The sequence below is a fragment of the Nomascus leucogenys genome, chromosome 20, assembly GCF_006542625.1.
Source record: "Nomascus leucogenys isolate Asia chromosome 20, Asia_NLE_v1, whole genome shotgun sequence".
Taxonomy (NCBI): Eukaryota; Metazoa; Chordata; class Mammalia; order Primates; family Hylobatidae; genus Nomascus; species Nomascus leucogenys.
The window spans coordinates 19,811,601-19,828,392 of NC_044400.1; the positions used below are offsets into that span (position 1 = coordinate 19,811,601).

General features: G+C 40.7%; 1 protein-coding gene and 1 long non-coding RNA gene across 2 annotated transcripts in view; one reads left to right on the plus strand and one right to left on the minus strand.

The window, feature by feature from the left end:
• LOC105737948 overlaps positions 1-5,639 on the minus strand; it is a 63,834-nt gene extending 58,195 nt beyond the window's left edge. The window contains exon 1 of the long non-coding RNA XR_001113660.1: positions 5,540-5,639. This is a non-coding gene — a long non-coding RNA (uncharacterized LOC105737948). The remainder of the gene's footprint in view (positions 1-5,539) is intronic.
• The window catches only part of ACTR3 (actin related protein 3), a 74,090-nt gene continuing 61,880 nt past the window's right edge, over positions 4,583-16,792 (plus strand). The window contains exon 1 of the mRNA XM_030801468.1: positions 4,583-4,970. Coding sequence (XP_030657328.1) covers positions 4,927-4,970 — 44 coding nt within the window. The 5' untranslated portion in view covers positions 4,583-4,926. The remainder of the gene's footprint in view (positions 4,971-16,792) is intronic.

Genomic DNA, 16,792 nt, shown 5'->3' on the forward strand with positions numbered 1-16,792 from the left:
TGTGTGTTTCATTTTGTATGTTTAAGTAATAAGTCAGTCATTACTTTATAATTAAACCATATTCCTCTTGATTTGTCCATAATAAGGTCACTCTGTAATTTATAATAGGCTTCTTACCAAATTCAAGCTTTACAACAATCCTATAGATTAAATATTCCTGTCAATTTTATAGATGAAGAAACAGAGTAAGCTAAAGAGTTCATACTCAATTCAAGTCTCTTGAGTCTAAAATCAGTACTCTCTCTACACGGTAAGTTAGTTGCTAAGATCACACAACTTGAGAAGGGAGAAGACAGTTTTCACAGTCCCTCCCCTCTGACCACTAGGCTGCTTGGGGGTACTTTGACCACTTATCTGCTCTGAATTAATGCTGTGAATCTGATTCATCTGCCAATTTGCAGTCAGCCAGCCCTGTAGTATGTACCTAAGTTGATTTTTAAAATACTATTTCTCATCTTAAAATAATGGAAATTGAGTGACATGAATTTCCTGGATACTTTTTAAGATCCAAAGACAATTTGCTAATTTGTTGTTACAATTAAAGAGCCCCACAAAAGGCGTAAGAACTGGATTTTGGTTTGGACTCTTGTTCCTTAGTTTCTTTAAGATATTGGGGGCTGGGAGTGGTGGCTCACGCCTGTAATCCCAGCACTTTGGGAGGCCGAGGCGGGCAGATCACGAGGTCAGGAGATCAAGACCATCCTGGCTAACACAGTGAAACACCATCTCTACAAAAAATACAAAAAAAAAAAAAAAATTAGCCAGGTATGGTGGCGGGCGCCTGTAGTCCCAGCTACTCGGGAGGCTGAGGTAGGAGAATGGCATGAAGCCAGGAGGCAGAGCTTACAGTGAGCTGAGATCGCACCACACTGCACTCCAGCCTGGGCAACAGAGCGAGACTCCATCTCAAAAAAAAGTAAATTTAAAAAAAAAAAAAGATATTGGGAAAACTCCCTTAAACTCTATGGGCTTCTGTACCACTAAGGCTTCTCAAATTTGATGCAAGTAATGGGAACTTGCTAACTTGAGCCACAGGAGAAGGATACTGCAAGACTCACAAATGCTTGAAAGTTTGGGAACAGGTTTGGAAATGGTAAGAATGAAAGACCAGGTTGACCTGAACTGAAAGGAAACTGAGGTGCTATTAGGGAGAAATATGAAATGAAGGGTGAACTGTCTCTGACATCCTTTGCTTCTGTGTTTGGAGACGAGTAAGCAGGGAGGGGGTGCATATGCAAACAGGGTGGTCAGAAATGCTTTGGCCGGATGTGTGACTGAAGGCTATGTGCAGCTGAGGAAGGCTGGGCCACCACAGTAGCAGAGAGGCTGGCCAATTTGGCATGCAGCAAACAGGAAGTAGAAGGGATCTTAAGCAAGCAAAGTGTTTGGGTAGACAAGAGTATGAGGAATGAGCACCAATGACATTTCCAACAAGCACTGAAAACTTCCAAATGCTTCTAACAGTTACTGCCTTTACGAACACAGGACAGTCTTGACTATGTGAGACTGTGACAGTTTCCTCATGCCTATGAAATGAGAGATAGTACTTAGCACTGACATGAGCTTCATATTTGAAGGCAGCAAACTACTGAACCACATGTAGCTTCTGAAATCAAAAGATGCAAACTGGCAGGCCACAGGTGAGATATGACATGCAGAAAAAAATTAGTTACTATCTTAGTCTTGTTTGTGCTCCTTACAGAGTATCAGAGACTGGGTAATTTATAGAGAACAGAAATTATTTTTCAGAGTTTTAGAGGCTGGGAAGTCCAAGATCAAAGGGCCGTCATCTGGTGAAGGCGTCCCTGCTGTGTCAAAACATGGTGGAAGGCATCACATGGGCAAGAGAGAGGGGGAAGGGGGGCAAACTCCTTTTTATCAGGCCCCAGTCCTGTGATCCATCCATGAAGACAGTGTCCTCCTGGCCTAATCACCTCTTAAAGCTCCCACCTCTCAGCACTGTTGCACTGGAAATTATATTTCTCACACATGAACTTTGGGGAACACATTCAAACCGTTACAGTTACCAAAGATAAAAATGCAGATTTCAGATTTCTCTTGGGGAAGAAAAAAGGCTCTGGCAATACCAGGGCTGTATTTCCACACGGCAACAGTTGTCTGTTGCCTTCTGTTGGGTTGTGGGCTCTTCACATCGCCATACCCTCCTCACGGCCGCCTTCACTCGTAACAGTACCTGCCTAGACCTCGAAGCACTAGTTTCCAACCCTGCTTGAGTTAACTACTTCCATGACAACTGTGCAAGGCCAGAGTGTGGGCGGCTACCTTGAGGGCCACCGGCATGGGCTACCCAAGTGACCGAGGGCACTAACCTCTGCTCTCGAAACTTCTTTGGTAGAATCTCTTCGCTCCTGACTTACTACTTGTAACTGCAAACAACCATTTATTCTACCCCTACTAAGCCACATCTGTCTTTTCTGTCAGAGCCAATCTTCAAGCATATGCTTCCTCAAAGGACTTTAATTACCAGATAGTAGAAGCGGCAGCAAAGAATCCCCATCTAGCATCTTCTAAAATGTAGTGGAGAAACCAATGACAACGAATTTGAGACAACCAGTTGTTTGACTTCTTTGAAAACAACCTCTATGAAAAGCCTTCTCTCGTGAATACCTGTATATATGCTGGGCACTAACTGATGATGATGCCCTTTAGTGAGTCTCCTCTGCACATACCTGATTCCATCTGGATGCTGGCCCTCACATACTTCTATCTGTGAACTCCGGAACTCAGCATTATCATACAATGTATGATTCCATCTGGACTCTGCTGGAGCCGTTCTCTACAAAGCAGCCACAACTTTTTCTTGCCTAAATCCTTTCAAGTTGCTTTATTTTTATTTTTAAACTATTTACCATAAATCTAATTTATCAAGCTGCTTTTAAGATAAACTTTAAAATGCTCAGAGCAGTCTACAAATTCTTGCACTGTTTGACTCTTCCTTATCTCTCAGGCTTCATCTCCCATTGCATCTTCTCTGACTCTTTCATATGGATCATATGGATCTTCCTTCAATTTGTGGAAGAAGCCAAGCTTGTTTCTGCCTCAGGTCCTTGACACTTGCTGTTCACTCTCCTGGGAGACTCTTCCCCGCATCTCAGCTTTTAAATACCAGCTGGTCAGACTCCTTCCCTGCCTTCCACCTTCCTCTCATTCTCCCACTCCTCACCCTCATTTCTCAGAGACCTCCGCTCTCTTCTTTCTATTGCTCTTAACACAATTTGTCTGTTTTCCGCTAATCTGTAAACTCTACAAGAGAACTTAATTATTTTGCATCCCACCGAATATTCGGAGTCAGCACAGTCCCTGCCATAATACAGCAGGTAAGCAATACTTACCTGTCGAATGAATGAAACACCCGATTCATCCCCCAGGCCAGCTTAATACCACATTAGATGATCTTATGGACTGAATAAGACATCTTTCCTTTTAAAGAATATTTTTATTTTAGCTTCACATTAGCAAAGCCAGAATGGTTTATCGTAAGATAAGCCTGGTAGAGAGGAAAGATATTAACCTTCCAGGGTCCTAAAGTGGAACTAGGAACTTATTAGACACGCAAATTCTCAGGCATTATTTCAGACAGCCCAGTCAGAGAATTCTGGGGGTGTGGCCCAGCAATCTGTTTTAACAAACCTTTCAGGTGATTCTGATACACACTAAAGTTTGAAAGGTTTCTTTAAGGATTTCCAGTTTTCTTTTATTTTTTGGAGGGATGGCGGGGGTGGGGGGGCGGGCTCCCCATGTTGCCCAGGCTGGTCTCGAACTCCTAACCTCAAGCTATCCTATCCTCCCACCTCGGCCTTCCAAAGCATTGAAATTACAGGCATAACCCACTGCGGCCCGCCTCCGTTTTTAACTTAAAATTTTTTGGGGGGGAGGGAGCCTTAATCCTTTCTATTATCCTGCTAGTAGAATCTTACTACTCCTGAGGGTAATCTTTGTCATAATCCAAAAGCCTTGAATAACGGCCTATTTGTATAGTTACGTAGAATATATTCTTGGGAGTTTTGCCTTCCTTACGAGCACAGGTCGGCCCTGGGAGGTGGGGGTTGGGGGGCAGGGCTACATTCTAAAGTCCTGTAACAACGCACAAGTACAACTGAATAAAACTCGGAACAAAGGCATCAGAGCGACGGTGCAAGTCTTTGTTCATCCGTTCCCCGACTGCTCACCCTGTCTGATACCGCTCTTTTCCACCCAGAAAAGCAGCCACTCAAGTTTTAAGAATGGATGTATGCCGCGGACGTTCTCGATTAGGCCGTTTTCTCCCAGGCACTGGAGGATATTCGTGGCTGCAGGAGGCGCTTCCACCCTTTCCTCAACCTAGCAAAGAAGTAACTGAAACTAACCCAAGGGTTACAACCGAAAAGCCCCTTCCAGCTTCAGAAGCAGAACCAGAAGCTCGGCTAGACTTCTCCGCCTCTACACTCCTGGAAAACCCGCAGCGGATGTCACTAACTTCAGGATCGGAGCCCCGGCAGGCGAACGCACCTTATTGCGCATGCTCGCGAGCCCCTCCCGCTCGGAGCTGAACGGGGAGCGCTGGGGGCCTGGGCCTGGCCTGGCCGGGGCGTCGGCACCGGCGGCCATCTTGGCTTCCCGGGGAAAGGCGGCGTGAGGGGAATAAGTTGTAGGGTGGGGGCAGGAGTGAGGAGGAGGGAAGAGAGAGGGGGAGGAGGCCGCGGCGGGGCAGGGCGGGGACTGCCTGCCTGCCTGGGTTGCGGAAGTGATAGCCGCTGACCGAGCCTGCTGCTTTCTTGCTACTGCCTCGGCTTCCCGGCTACCCCCCGGACGGTGAAGGCGGCCCGGCTGTGGATGGTCAGATAGCCCTTGTCTCCCGCCGCCAATCTCTGGCCCCTAGCAGCACGGAGCAGACGGCGGCAGCAGCAGCAGCAGGCGAGGAGGAAGATGGCGGGACGGCTGCCGGCCTGTGTGGTGGACTGTGGCACGGGGTAAGGGGGCTTACGGGCGGGGGTGGGGAAACTGAGGCGGAGGAAGGAAAATGGCGGGGGAGGGAGGAGGCTGGGAAATGAATGGTGCGGGGAGGTGCCGCCGCCGGCTGTCAGTCCTAGACCCGCCGGCCAGCGAGGGGTGGGGCCCGGAGCCAGGGCCTCGCGGGTCCCCTCGTTTCTCCCTCCTAGGACTGGGGCGGGGGCGGGGGTCCGAGATTCAACCCCCAACCCTCCCAGCAGCTTCCTCCGCGCGACCCCTCCCGGCCCTTCCCCCACTACGGTGGGCAGTGCCGCCCAAAGAGTGCTGGGGACGGTCGTCTTGGGGGTGGTCCCCGGGCCCGACCCATCCGGCTTTCCTTTCCCTCCGCGCCCCTTTTTGCCAGTCGGTTTGGGGACCCAGGGGCCGAGCTCGGGGACTGGCTTGGCAGGGGAGCTAGAAAAGAGAAGCGCTCCTGGTTGGTTTTGCAAGATCGCTGTGACAACATTCTGCCCAGGGTGTGGGTTGGGAAAGGGAAGAATCGGACTCTGAAAATGGGAACCTACAGTGGGGCTTTCATTTGACCACCCACCTTCTCTTTTCGACTCCGGGTCATTTCCATCTCCCTCTGCGTTTTAACCGGTGAACCAAGTCACATTTTAATTCGAGGGAGAAAGATGTCATGTGTTACTTCTGTAGCCTCAAAAAAGTCCCCCAGTGAGCAAGCGCGCTGCAACTTCCTTAGTTTTGTCAAAGCCGCTTCCTGCTTTCAGTCTTTTATACCCTTATAAGGTAGTTTTTAGTTTCCAACCTGAGCACATCTTACTAGAACTTTTAAAATTAAGCAGGTTTTAAAGAGACTGAATTACCGGTGCTTGGTGTCCATTTATATGACTTAAAAAAATGTACTTATGTTTCATGGAGAGGGGGAAAGGAAGCACCCTGGAAAAAAAACTAATTTAAGTTGTATTCGTTCATTCTGTGATGGTATCTTGAAGGAAGCAGGAAGGTATAGAGGTATATACGAATGTGTTTAAGTTGCAAATAGTTTCTCCTAGATATGTGGGGTAGTTTGCGAAAATGTAGAATGGCTTTAAAGTGTGGTCGTTTACTTTGTATTAATAGACGTTTTAGAGAGTTGTACCACACTCATAACTACATGGAGAATAGACTACCCTTATTTTTTATGTAAAATCACTGCTTCACGATGACATATAGAAAAGTGCTTTTTTTTTTTCTGTGCTGATTACATCTCTCCAATTCCCAGAACACTCCCATTTTTTTTTTTTTTTTTTGAGGGGGAAGTCAGTGAGGGGTGGACTGCCAGGCTTGTTTTTTTATTATTAATTATAATTATTGATTTCATTATTGTTACTTAAAAGATTGTGTGTCCTTCACTCTTTATGTGAAATTTCTTTAATCTTCATTCTCATAACTAGCTAGTGTGGCAGTTTCTAAAATCCCAGTTAGGTAGAGGGAAACAACCAACTTCTTAATATTCTCCCTAGGAAAACACTAGCTTAGATTAGCCTTGGAACTTCTATGTATTTTTTTGATGAACACTTTATTTAAAAGTTTTTCCTTAATCCAGTCTCATTTCTCTGAACCAGTAATTTTTTTTCTTTCTCCCTTCTTAGTCTAATTGGTGAGTAGTTTTATGTCTAGGTTCAGTTTTAAAATTAGATTTGGCCTGAGTCAGTAGGATAGGACTTTTCAAATGTGTTTTGTTAAAGTGACAAATATTGCTACGTAATTAATGCTTTAGAAATTACTGAGTTTTCAAAAAAAAAATAGTGTAAATAATTGTGGCCCTGAGAAATAATATGGTAACATCTCAAGTAGTATGTTACTTTTCTAATCTCCATTTTCCCCCTTCTGAAATAGTTTTGAATTAGTATGCAAGATGTCTCATTGAGGTAAACTGTCCTTAAGTGACCTCCTTTCCTAAAGGGCAACCTTGAATTTAAAACATGCTGAATGACCAGTAGGATCGGGGAGAGGGGTTCAATTTAACCTAGGCTATTTATGTTTTAAAATTACGATTATTACAATAGTATATTTTTAAGTTATTACATTGGTTTCTCCAATAAGGAGAGGTTATTAACTGCACATTGATGATTTGAATGGAACTGGTTAGGAGTCCCCTTGCTACCTCACTCTCTTTTACCATTTGTCACAATCTGAAATTCCCCCTTTAGAGTTTCAGTTATTTTGGTTCTCAAAAGGCTTTTTGGTCTTACAAGTTGCCAGTGGTGCCTCCTCGGAAGTTACACCTTCAGCTTTATTTGCACATGGAGGATAAGTCCTTGAGGTTGAGGACCCTGAGATAAACATCTCTAAGTATGGCCTTAACAGGAAGCTTTTACATTTCAAAATTCTGTGGTCCCTGAAAGCAAATTGTGCACCTATAATTTGTCTATTTCTTTATGCTTTAGAGAATGCATTCAGCTGTTAGGTCTCTAAATGACAATTACTCACTTAGTTTAAGTAAAAAGTTATAACCTGAATCAGGTTGCTCATTTCATTCCTTATATAAATTAGGGAAAAGGTGGCTGACAAAAAGTGGCCATCTGTAAAACTTGATCGTCTTAGATAAGAAAGCTGTTAAGAGTTAGGAAACTTCAAACTTAATCCCAAAACTTCTAGGGATCGTCCAGCAAAACAACATATGAATCACCTAGATTCAGGTCATAAAAGAGAATACTTATTTTGAAAAGAATTTGAAAAGAAATACTTCATTCACATTGATACCCTTATCTACACTTTTGGTCTGTATTGGAAAGCATTGTAAAATACAATTTGGGCACATAGGTTCCCATTGGTGGCTTAAAAACTAAATAACAGAACTGAAACCTGCTATTAGTGGTGAAGAAAGCATTTTTTTTAAAAAGGCATTCACAAACATTTTTAAAAAAACATTGTAACACTTGTACGATCATCCTAAGGTTTTTTTTTTTTTCTGGGCGGTGGAGGGGATCGTTTTTTAAATGTGTTTTTTGCTTTTTGTTTTTTTGTTTTTCTTTTTTTTGAGATGGAGTCTCGCTCTGTCGCCAGGCTGGAGTGCAGTGGCATGATCTCGGCTCATTGCAACCTCCACCTCCCGGGTTCAAGCGATTCTCCTGTCTCAGCCTCCCGAGTAGCTGGGACTACAGGCACGTGCCACCACACCCAGTTAATTTTTGTATTTTTAGTAGAGATGGGGTTTCACCATGTTGACCAGGATGGTCTTGATCTCCTGACCTCGTGATCCGCCCGCCTCAACCTCCCAAAGTGCTGGGATTACAGGCGTGAGCCACCGCGCCTGGCCTTAAATGTTTTTTTTAAATGCATGTTTTTACTCAAGTTTCTCCATCATTCAAGCCAAATGAGGGGACTCCTTATTAATTCCTTGTTATATCGTAGCTTGGTTACAGAGCTGCATTGTGAATTTCCTTTTCCCTTTTATGTCTTTTTTTCCCCGGTGAGTAAAATATTGGTAAATTAGTTCCACTGATTATGATAGCAGAGGTTAATATAGCCTTATGGTCAAAGTCTTGGATATATTCATATCTGGAGTGGATTAAGGAATTTTGCTAACTGACTTCAACTTCTTAGCAATCTTAAAATGTAAGCTTAAATATTTTTTAGGAGTCAGTGAAAGAGGAGCATGTTCATCTTGTGGCCACATTCCAGCAATTAGTGCAAGAATGATCTTGTTTGAAGGGCAGTGGGGAAAAGCTGGGTAAATGAAGGAAGGTGTATGTGGGAAGTTCACGTTTCTTCCATGAATTCTGTGCATATTGTTTAATAATAATGCTGTTTCTTTTTTCTTTTTGAGATGGAGTTTTGCTCTCATCGCGCAGTCTCGGCTCACTGCAACCTCCTTCTGCCTCCTGGGTTCAGGTGATTTTCTGCCTCAGCCTCCCAAGTAGCTGGGATTACAGGCGCCCACCACCACGCCCAGCTAAATTTTGTATTTTTAGTAGAGACGGAGTTTCACCATGTTGGCCAGGCTGGTGTTGAACTCCTGACCTCAGGTGATCCACCCACCTCATCCTCCCAGAGTGCTGGGATTACAGACGTGAGCCACTGCACCCACTTAATAATGCTATTTCTTTAGCCATCTCCAAAGGCAGAAATATTCACAATATCTTCTTAACCAAAAAGCACTCATTGAAATTCTTATTCCTTGATGAGTCATGCTTTGCATGCTGTTTGAAATAAGTACAAGAGACATACTCCTAGTGAGAAGTCAGATTCTTACTTAGACTTAGGGAAAGACTCTCCCTCCTTTCCTGCCTGCCAATTTCATGTTGAAATACTGACTTTGGATTGCAAATACTATATTGCGGTGAATGAACTTTCAGGCTTATTGTAAAACACAGTTCAGAATTTTAGGCACAGAAGGGAAAGGTCCTGTGGAGGACCTGCTGGCCATGCTTTCTGTGACAGCTATTTTTTAACCTAATTTTATAAGTGAAAAAACAGAATTAGAGAATTTAAATTACTTTTTTGATGCCGTCTACCTGGCAGGTGGTTCGATCTGCTATTTGGACCTGAGTTCTTCTGTATTTAAGTCCTGTGTTCTTTCTGTTAATACTCTGGGGACTCCTGACTGCCTTTTCAGAACTTGAGGTGTTGCTTCATTTTTGTTAGTAAAATTAACTGTATTTCTGTTTAAAGAAATCTTACAAAAAAAAAAAAAAAATCTCAGCCTTACGAATTTGATTCACCTAATTAGAGAAAACTCTCTGTGTAATCTTTGTTACATGGTTTAGATTCCCCCCCCGCCGCCCCGCCGATGTGTGAATGCCTAGACTATTTCCTTGTTACTTTGCTTAAATTTAATCTCAAGAAAAAAATTACTCTCTAGGTTATGTTTCTCAGGAAATAATAATAGCTAGCATTTATCAAGAATTGTATGTCAGCCCCTGTGCTAAATGCTTTATATTATCTCATTAACTTTCACAACAACCTGGAAAGTATTATCTTTGTTTTATAAGCTAGAAAATTTAGACTTAAGAGAGGTTAAGCTACTTACCCAAGATACTGTAGCAAGTAAGTATGGCAGAGCCACTACACCAGATCTTCCTTCTGTAGAAGATGAACCTTTGACATGGCTTGGTGCATAGTAGGAATTCAAATCTTTGTTGTATGAATGAATGAACAAGAATTAGGAGTATGGTTTTTAAAAAAACTATGCATCAGAAACACCCCACACCCAGTGACTCAGAATCTCAAGGGTTGGACTATGGATATTCATTTACATAGGCTTCCTAGATGATTCTTCAGCAGCCCATTCAAGGGCCAACTTTGCAGAAATTCTGAAATCTGGTATTGTCAGTGGAGATGGAGCAGAAGAGACAAGTTAGGAAAAGATTGTTTTTTTCTTTTCTTTTTACGTTTCTTCTGGCAGTTATATTTTGTTATTTTATTTAAGGGTAGCAAAGGCTTTGTAGTCATCTGTTTTTGAGTTCAAGCTCTATCACTTAATAACTGTATGACTTTAAGCACTTCAACCTCTGCAGGTGTTATAAATTCCCATCTGTAGTTTGGAGATGATAGTGTATACCTTATAGGTTTTTTTTGTTTGTTTTTGAGACTGGGTCTCTGTTGCCCAAACTGGAGTTCAGTGGCAAGATCATGGCTCACTGCATCCTCAAACTCCTATGTTTAAGCTGTCTTCCTGCCTCAGTCCCCCGAGTAGCTGGGACTACAGGCACATGCCACCATGTGCGGCTACTTTTAAAAATTTTTTGTAGAGATGGCGTCTCACTGTGTTGCCCCAGACTGGTCTCAAACTTCTAGCACAAGTAATCCTCTTGCCCTGGCCTCTTAAAGTGTTGAGATTACAGGAGTGAGCCACCATGCCCAGTTTTTTTTTGATAATGCATGAAAATGGTTCAGCACAGTGCCTGGCAAATGTAAGGGCACAATATATTTTAAATATAATAATTGGTTGACTTTCTTTTTTTTGAGTTTAAGTTCTTAAAGAAAGGAATACAGTGTGTTAGGCTTATTTTCTTATCTCCTGCAGGCCTTGGCCTGCCTACCACACACAGTTCTCTGCACAGTCAAAATGTTTTTGCTGATTTGAGAGATTGAAGGAGGTATAGCTAGGACTTGGCAGTTGTTTCCAGTGGATTGTAAATAGGCATCAATGAATATTTCAAGACTGTAAGCCTGAGTGATTGGGATAAGGGAGTTAGTTTTAAGAAACTGAGTAAAATTGGAATTTGTTGTTGAATTTGGAATGAGGATTTATAATTGGAAACATTCTAGAGGCAATTAAAAATACAGGACCTTTGGGAATGAAGGTGGATATTTGGGAATCATAATTTGTTAACTGAAGCTAATAAAATGAGAGCATTCAGAGAGAAAAGAACGGAAAGATTGAATATCAGTTTCCCTTCTTTAAAAAAATTGTGGGTATGTGATCTAGCTTCTTGAGCATCACAGTGACTGATTGGCTCGTGGTAATTGATCACTATGCTGAGTCTTATCTCCACCTATCTCATTCAATTTTCTAAGAGGCAAAATCCTTAATCAGGAGGAGAGTTTACCTCTAGCTAAATTTCCCTAGTCCAGCATGCTCCCGCTCCCCCAACTTGTGGAAACAGCTAAAGGATTGGACTAGGAGCAGAAGTTTGGAATGGTTAAAATGTAGCAACATGTGTTTCCTGAAACAAAATTCCACTATAATAAAAAAGCATTTGAATGCTCCCTTGTAATTCTGTTAGAGCTTGTAGCCTTTTTTATGACACAACCATAATCAGTGGTAGTAGCATAAAGAAGCAAGAGCAAAGCAATTAATAGCACTACAAAAATGTGTGCTGTAGCTTACCAGACACAACATTTATGAATTATTAGATAGGAGATAAGGTGATGTTACTGGATTGTTTTAAATTTAGTTCTTTGAAATAGGATAGTGACTAATCCTAGTTTGTGTGCTGATGTTATAACTTTATATGGGCCTTTATATCAGGAAACAACATAACCTACATAGTTGACTAATACCAGAGCAAAAAAAAGAAAAAAAACTCTAGTTTTTCTAAAGGACGATTTTGCAGAATTTTAATAATAATTTTGTTTCAGAATTTTCAAAATTCTTTCCGAACTGTCGATTTAAACTCAAGCCATTCTTACATACTCCTTGGAACCAGGAAAGGAATAGCTTGAATTTGTGGAGCCAGATGTATTCTTTTTTTTTTTTTTTTTTTTTTCCCTGAGTCAGAGTATTCCTCTGTCACCCAGACTAAAGTGCAGTGGTGTGATGTTGGCTCACTGAAACCTCCGTCTCCAGGGTTCAAGCTATTCTTCTGCCTCAGCCTCCCGAGTAGATGGAATTACAGGCACCTGCCACGACGCCTGGCTAATTTTTGTGTTCTTAGTAGAGACGGGGTTTCACCACATTGGCCAAGCTGATATTGAACTCCTGAGCTCAAGTGATCCGCCCATCTCGGCCAGATGTATTCTTTCAGCTTTCCTTCTGCTCCCCAACCCTAATACATACCTGAGAAGAATATTCATCTGTTCGGATACTCAACGTGCCATCTTTTCCTCCTGCCCGAGGACACTACCTAAACATTTTATTTTTAAACATTTTGTCCTTGCTTTAAGACTTTGTGTCATTTCTGAAAATGCAATACTCTTGGGAAGAGTTTCTATGCTTTTCAGTATTTAGTGTAAAGGAGAGGTTACAATGAGGAGGATAAAAGTCCTAGAGAGAGAATTAGGGTGCAGAAGACCTTGTAGTTTAGGGTTGGCTTAATCTACCGTAAACATGTTAACCATGTTTTTAGTATTGGTATATGACAGGACACAAGTGTTTGCCTAGTTATAGGGATTATTTTAATTAAATCTAGTGTGCTTCAAGCATTTTTAAAATTCAGTTACTCAGGGGTATAAATATAGCATTTAATGTGTATTTGTGAAACTTGCTTTAGTAAGTTAAGGGAAATGCCTAATGACTCACACAGAATTATAGAGCTGAAAAGGGATTTTGAGAGATAATTTAATCCACTCTTCATTTACAAATGAAACAGAGGCTCAGATTCGAGAAATGTCTTTTGGGAGTGTTCCTAATTATTAATTGATAGTATTGTTGAGTTCTCTTAAATTTTCACATTTATGAGTTACAGTAGTTGAAATTAAGTAGTTGGAATAACATAATGTATTTTATTTATAGTTAAAGTAGTTTTAGTTGAGACCTGCGTCAGAATTCTTCATTGTTTCGTTGTAATGCAGAGACATACTGTATGGCACACATGAGAAGCTAATTTTATGTTTCCCAATAATAATGTTTTAAACCAAGTTTAGAGATTTTTTTAAAGTTGTACTCTGTAGGTGCCAGGACAGATGACTTTCATAAAATGAATGCTCTTTTTAAAAAAATTTTTCTTTATGGTTTCAGAGATTTATATCTTTGGATTTTAGTTATTAAAGATGTATTAAATGGGATGTGTACCAATCAGCCATTTCAAGGCCCTTTACACGTTTTGTTTTTGATGTTATTACCTTTTCAGAAGCCTTATGAGGTAGTTACTATTATATATAATCACATTTCAAAGATAAGTAGTAGGTTTAGAATTTTAGCCCTGGGGTAGTCTCATTCCAGAACTCACTGCTCTGCTGTTCCCTAATTGAGATACATCCAAGGAGAGTGGTCAAATTATTAGTTCAGTTTTTAAGAGTGTCTATTTTATACATACTTAAACCCAAAGGTACTAATTTTTAGTACAAATATGAAACATATAGGGAGGTCTTAGTGACCAGTTCACTGATTTGATTAACCTGTAACACATTAAAGTGAAATATGGATTTGCTTACTGCTAATTTGAGTATTGCAGGGACTGATAATTGCTGATAAATTCAGGACAGCTCAAGGAAATGATGCTAATTACATATATCTTCAAAAGGAAGGCATACATATTTCTGAAGCTGTAATTCGAAAATGAATAATCTCCACTGATGCGTTACTTACTGTAATTATTTTACTCACTGTGTTTTGTGTGCTCATTAATGACTGCACAAAACACAAATGAAATTTAAAAACATAGAAGAACTTAAGAAAGTAATCAAGTATTTATTTCAATCTCAGTTCTGTGCTGAACACTATGGTATATACAAGAAAACTAAGGCATGATTTTATACTTGAGGTTTACAGTTTAGTTTCAAAGATGAAACTATATGTGTGAAATAATTATGGATGGCTTACTAGCATTTAATTGTTTGGGCAGATTAATAAGGGCTGTAGTATTTGGAGGAGGATTTATGAAGAAGCTGAACTTGATCAGATCCTTGGAAAAGCATAAATAGGATGTGATAGATATATGGGAAGAAGGACTTCAAATCTAGGATGTGAGCTAAATTGAAAGCTCCATAATGGCAGGGATTATTTCTTTTTTGTTCATTCTCTATTCAAGTGATAGCCTCCTGCGTGGTATTTAATAATGCCCAGTAAATATTTTACTGATGAAGGGATGTCATGAAGGAGTTTCAAAGTATTTGGGGGATGGGTCAGTTAGGAAATTGCCCTACCTAGAATTCAGATATTTCTATTGGGAGCTGTGGGACAGCAAGTAGTTTATTTACTCATCTTGCCTTATTTCAGAAGGATTTTAAATGGGGCAGAATGGTTTGCAATTTATTTGATAGACAGTGGTAGATTGTGTAGATCATTAAGCAAAAGAGTGATAAAAGGTAAATCTATGCAGTATTAGTCTGGGTCTAGTATTTTATTTTATACAGCTTTATTGAGTTATAATTCACATACCATAAAGTTTACTCTTTTAAAGTGTGTAATTGAGTAGTTTTTAATATAGTCACAAGGTTGTGCAACTGTTTCCAGTCAATTTCATTTTTTTTTTTTAATGCCTGGATGCCACTTACTGGAATCCAGTCAATTTTAGAACATTTTCATGACCCCAAAAAACCCCACACCCAGTAGCAGTCACTCTCCATTACCTCTCCCCTCAACCCTTGGCAAACACGGATTTACTTTCTGTCTTTATGGATTTGCCTAGTTTGACCATTTCATGTAAATGGAATCATACAATTTGTGGCTTTTTGTGACTGATTTCTTTCATGGGGCAAGTGCTGACTGTTGTAGTCGTTGTCTTCAGTGGTGATAGTTGGATGTGTAGCAAAGGGATTGGGAAAACGTTGAGAATCTTTGAAGGCAAAATTAAAGGAATGGGTAGAGGGATAAAGGAAGGCCTGTGGATAAAGGAAAATCATCTTGGGAAGGAAATGTTTACCAAATACTTAGTGAGTTCTATTCACTGTTAGGTCCTTTAATCCTTATGACATCCTCGTGAATTTAGTTTTATTCCCAATGCATTAGGAATAGTCTATGATCACAGGATCACAGGCTAGTAAATGGTGGAACAAGCATTCACTCATGTCTTTTTTATTTCAAGGTTCATGTTATTTTCTCCCCACTAGTGAAAAGGAGTTAAGATTTTAAGGTTTAGGGTTGAAGGGACCAGGAGAATGTTTCTGTTGACACACAGAGAAGGCGTCCAGGTTCTTCCACTCAACAGTCCATCAGTATTTTTGTGTCAGGTTAAACATTGACTTGCATATAGTGAGAAAAATGTTGGAGGGAATTGGAAAAGTTTTTTAAACCATTGCTGTTTATCTTTGTAGCTAATATTGTCTTACTCTGCTTGACAAATTTCCCTGTGAATTAGCCACTGCATTCTTGTTTTAAAAGTTTCTGGCTGGGCACGGTGGCTCACGCCTGTAATCCCAGCACTTTGGGAGGCTGAGGCCGGCGGATCACCTGAGGTCGGGAGTTTGAGACAAGCCTGACCAATATGGAGAAACCCCATCTCTACTAAAAACACAAAATTAGCTGGGCATGGTGGCGCATGCCTGTAATCCCAGCTACTTGGGAGGCTGAGGCAGGAGAATCGCTTGAATCCAGCTACTCGGGAGGCTGAGGCAGGAGAATCGCTTGAACCTGGGAGGCGGAGGCTGTGGTGGGCCAAGATCGCGCTGTCACACTTCAGCCTGGGCAATAAGAGCAAAACTCTGTTTCAGCAACAACAACAGCAACAACAAAGTTTTTAACACCAAATTACCTTTTTGGGCTTTGGTATTGTATGACAAAAACTGGGTAAGCTGAGAATTGAGATATTATGGAAGGAGGCATTGGGATCAATTTATAAACTATTTTCATTTGGAATTTATTTGGTAATCATATCTTACATAAAATTATATAAGATGTACTTTATTTTATGATATGGTAAGAGTATAAGCAAGTCATTCATATTAGGATAGAATTATTTGAACTTTAGTGGTTGTCAGTATTAAGGTTTTGGAAAGAGTTGCGCTAGATCATTAAAGTCTCTTCTATCCTTAAGCTCTGGGGTCTTATATTTATTTCGTTATATCATTTCATTTGTTGAACTATTGAAGGTTAAAACTTGTTCCATGTATAGAGGCACAGGCAGTGTAGATTTAGCATCATTCTTAAGGGCCCTATAATTTTCAGAATTGTGATGGAACATTGGCTTCAGAGTCACCACTATATTAGCCCCTAGCAAGAGAGTGTAATTGTACATGTTTTAATGTACAAGCATTTGAAATTTGTAAAATTAAAAATAATATCCAAGGCAAAGGATGTTAATGCTTTTACAATACAGGCATAAGTTGTTTTACTACTGAAAAAGATTCTATTAATGGATTTCTTTTAGGTAAGTAAAATCAATAATATAACACATACCTGCATTTGTTAGAATTATGACCCATGAACATTTAATTATACTTACTTTATCTTTCTTGTTTTAAAGAACAAAAGAGGATTATTGATGACTGTCCCCAAATCCACTTCCCCTTTCCTCAGAGGCAATTACTGTTG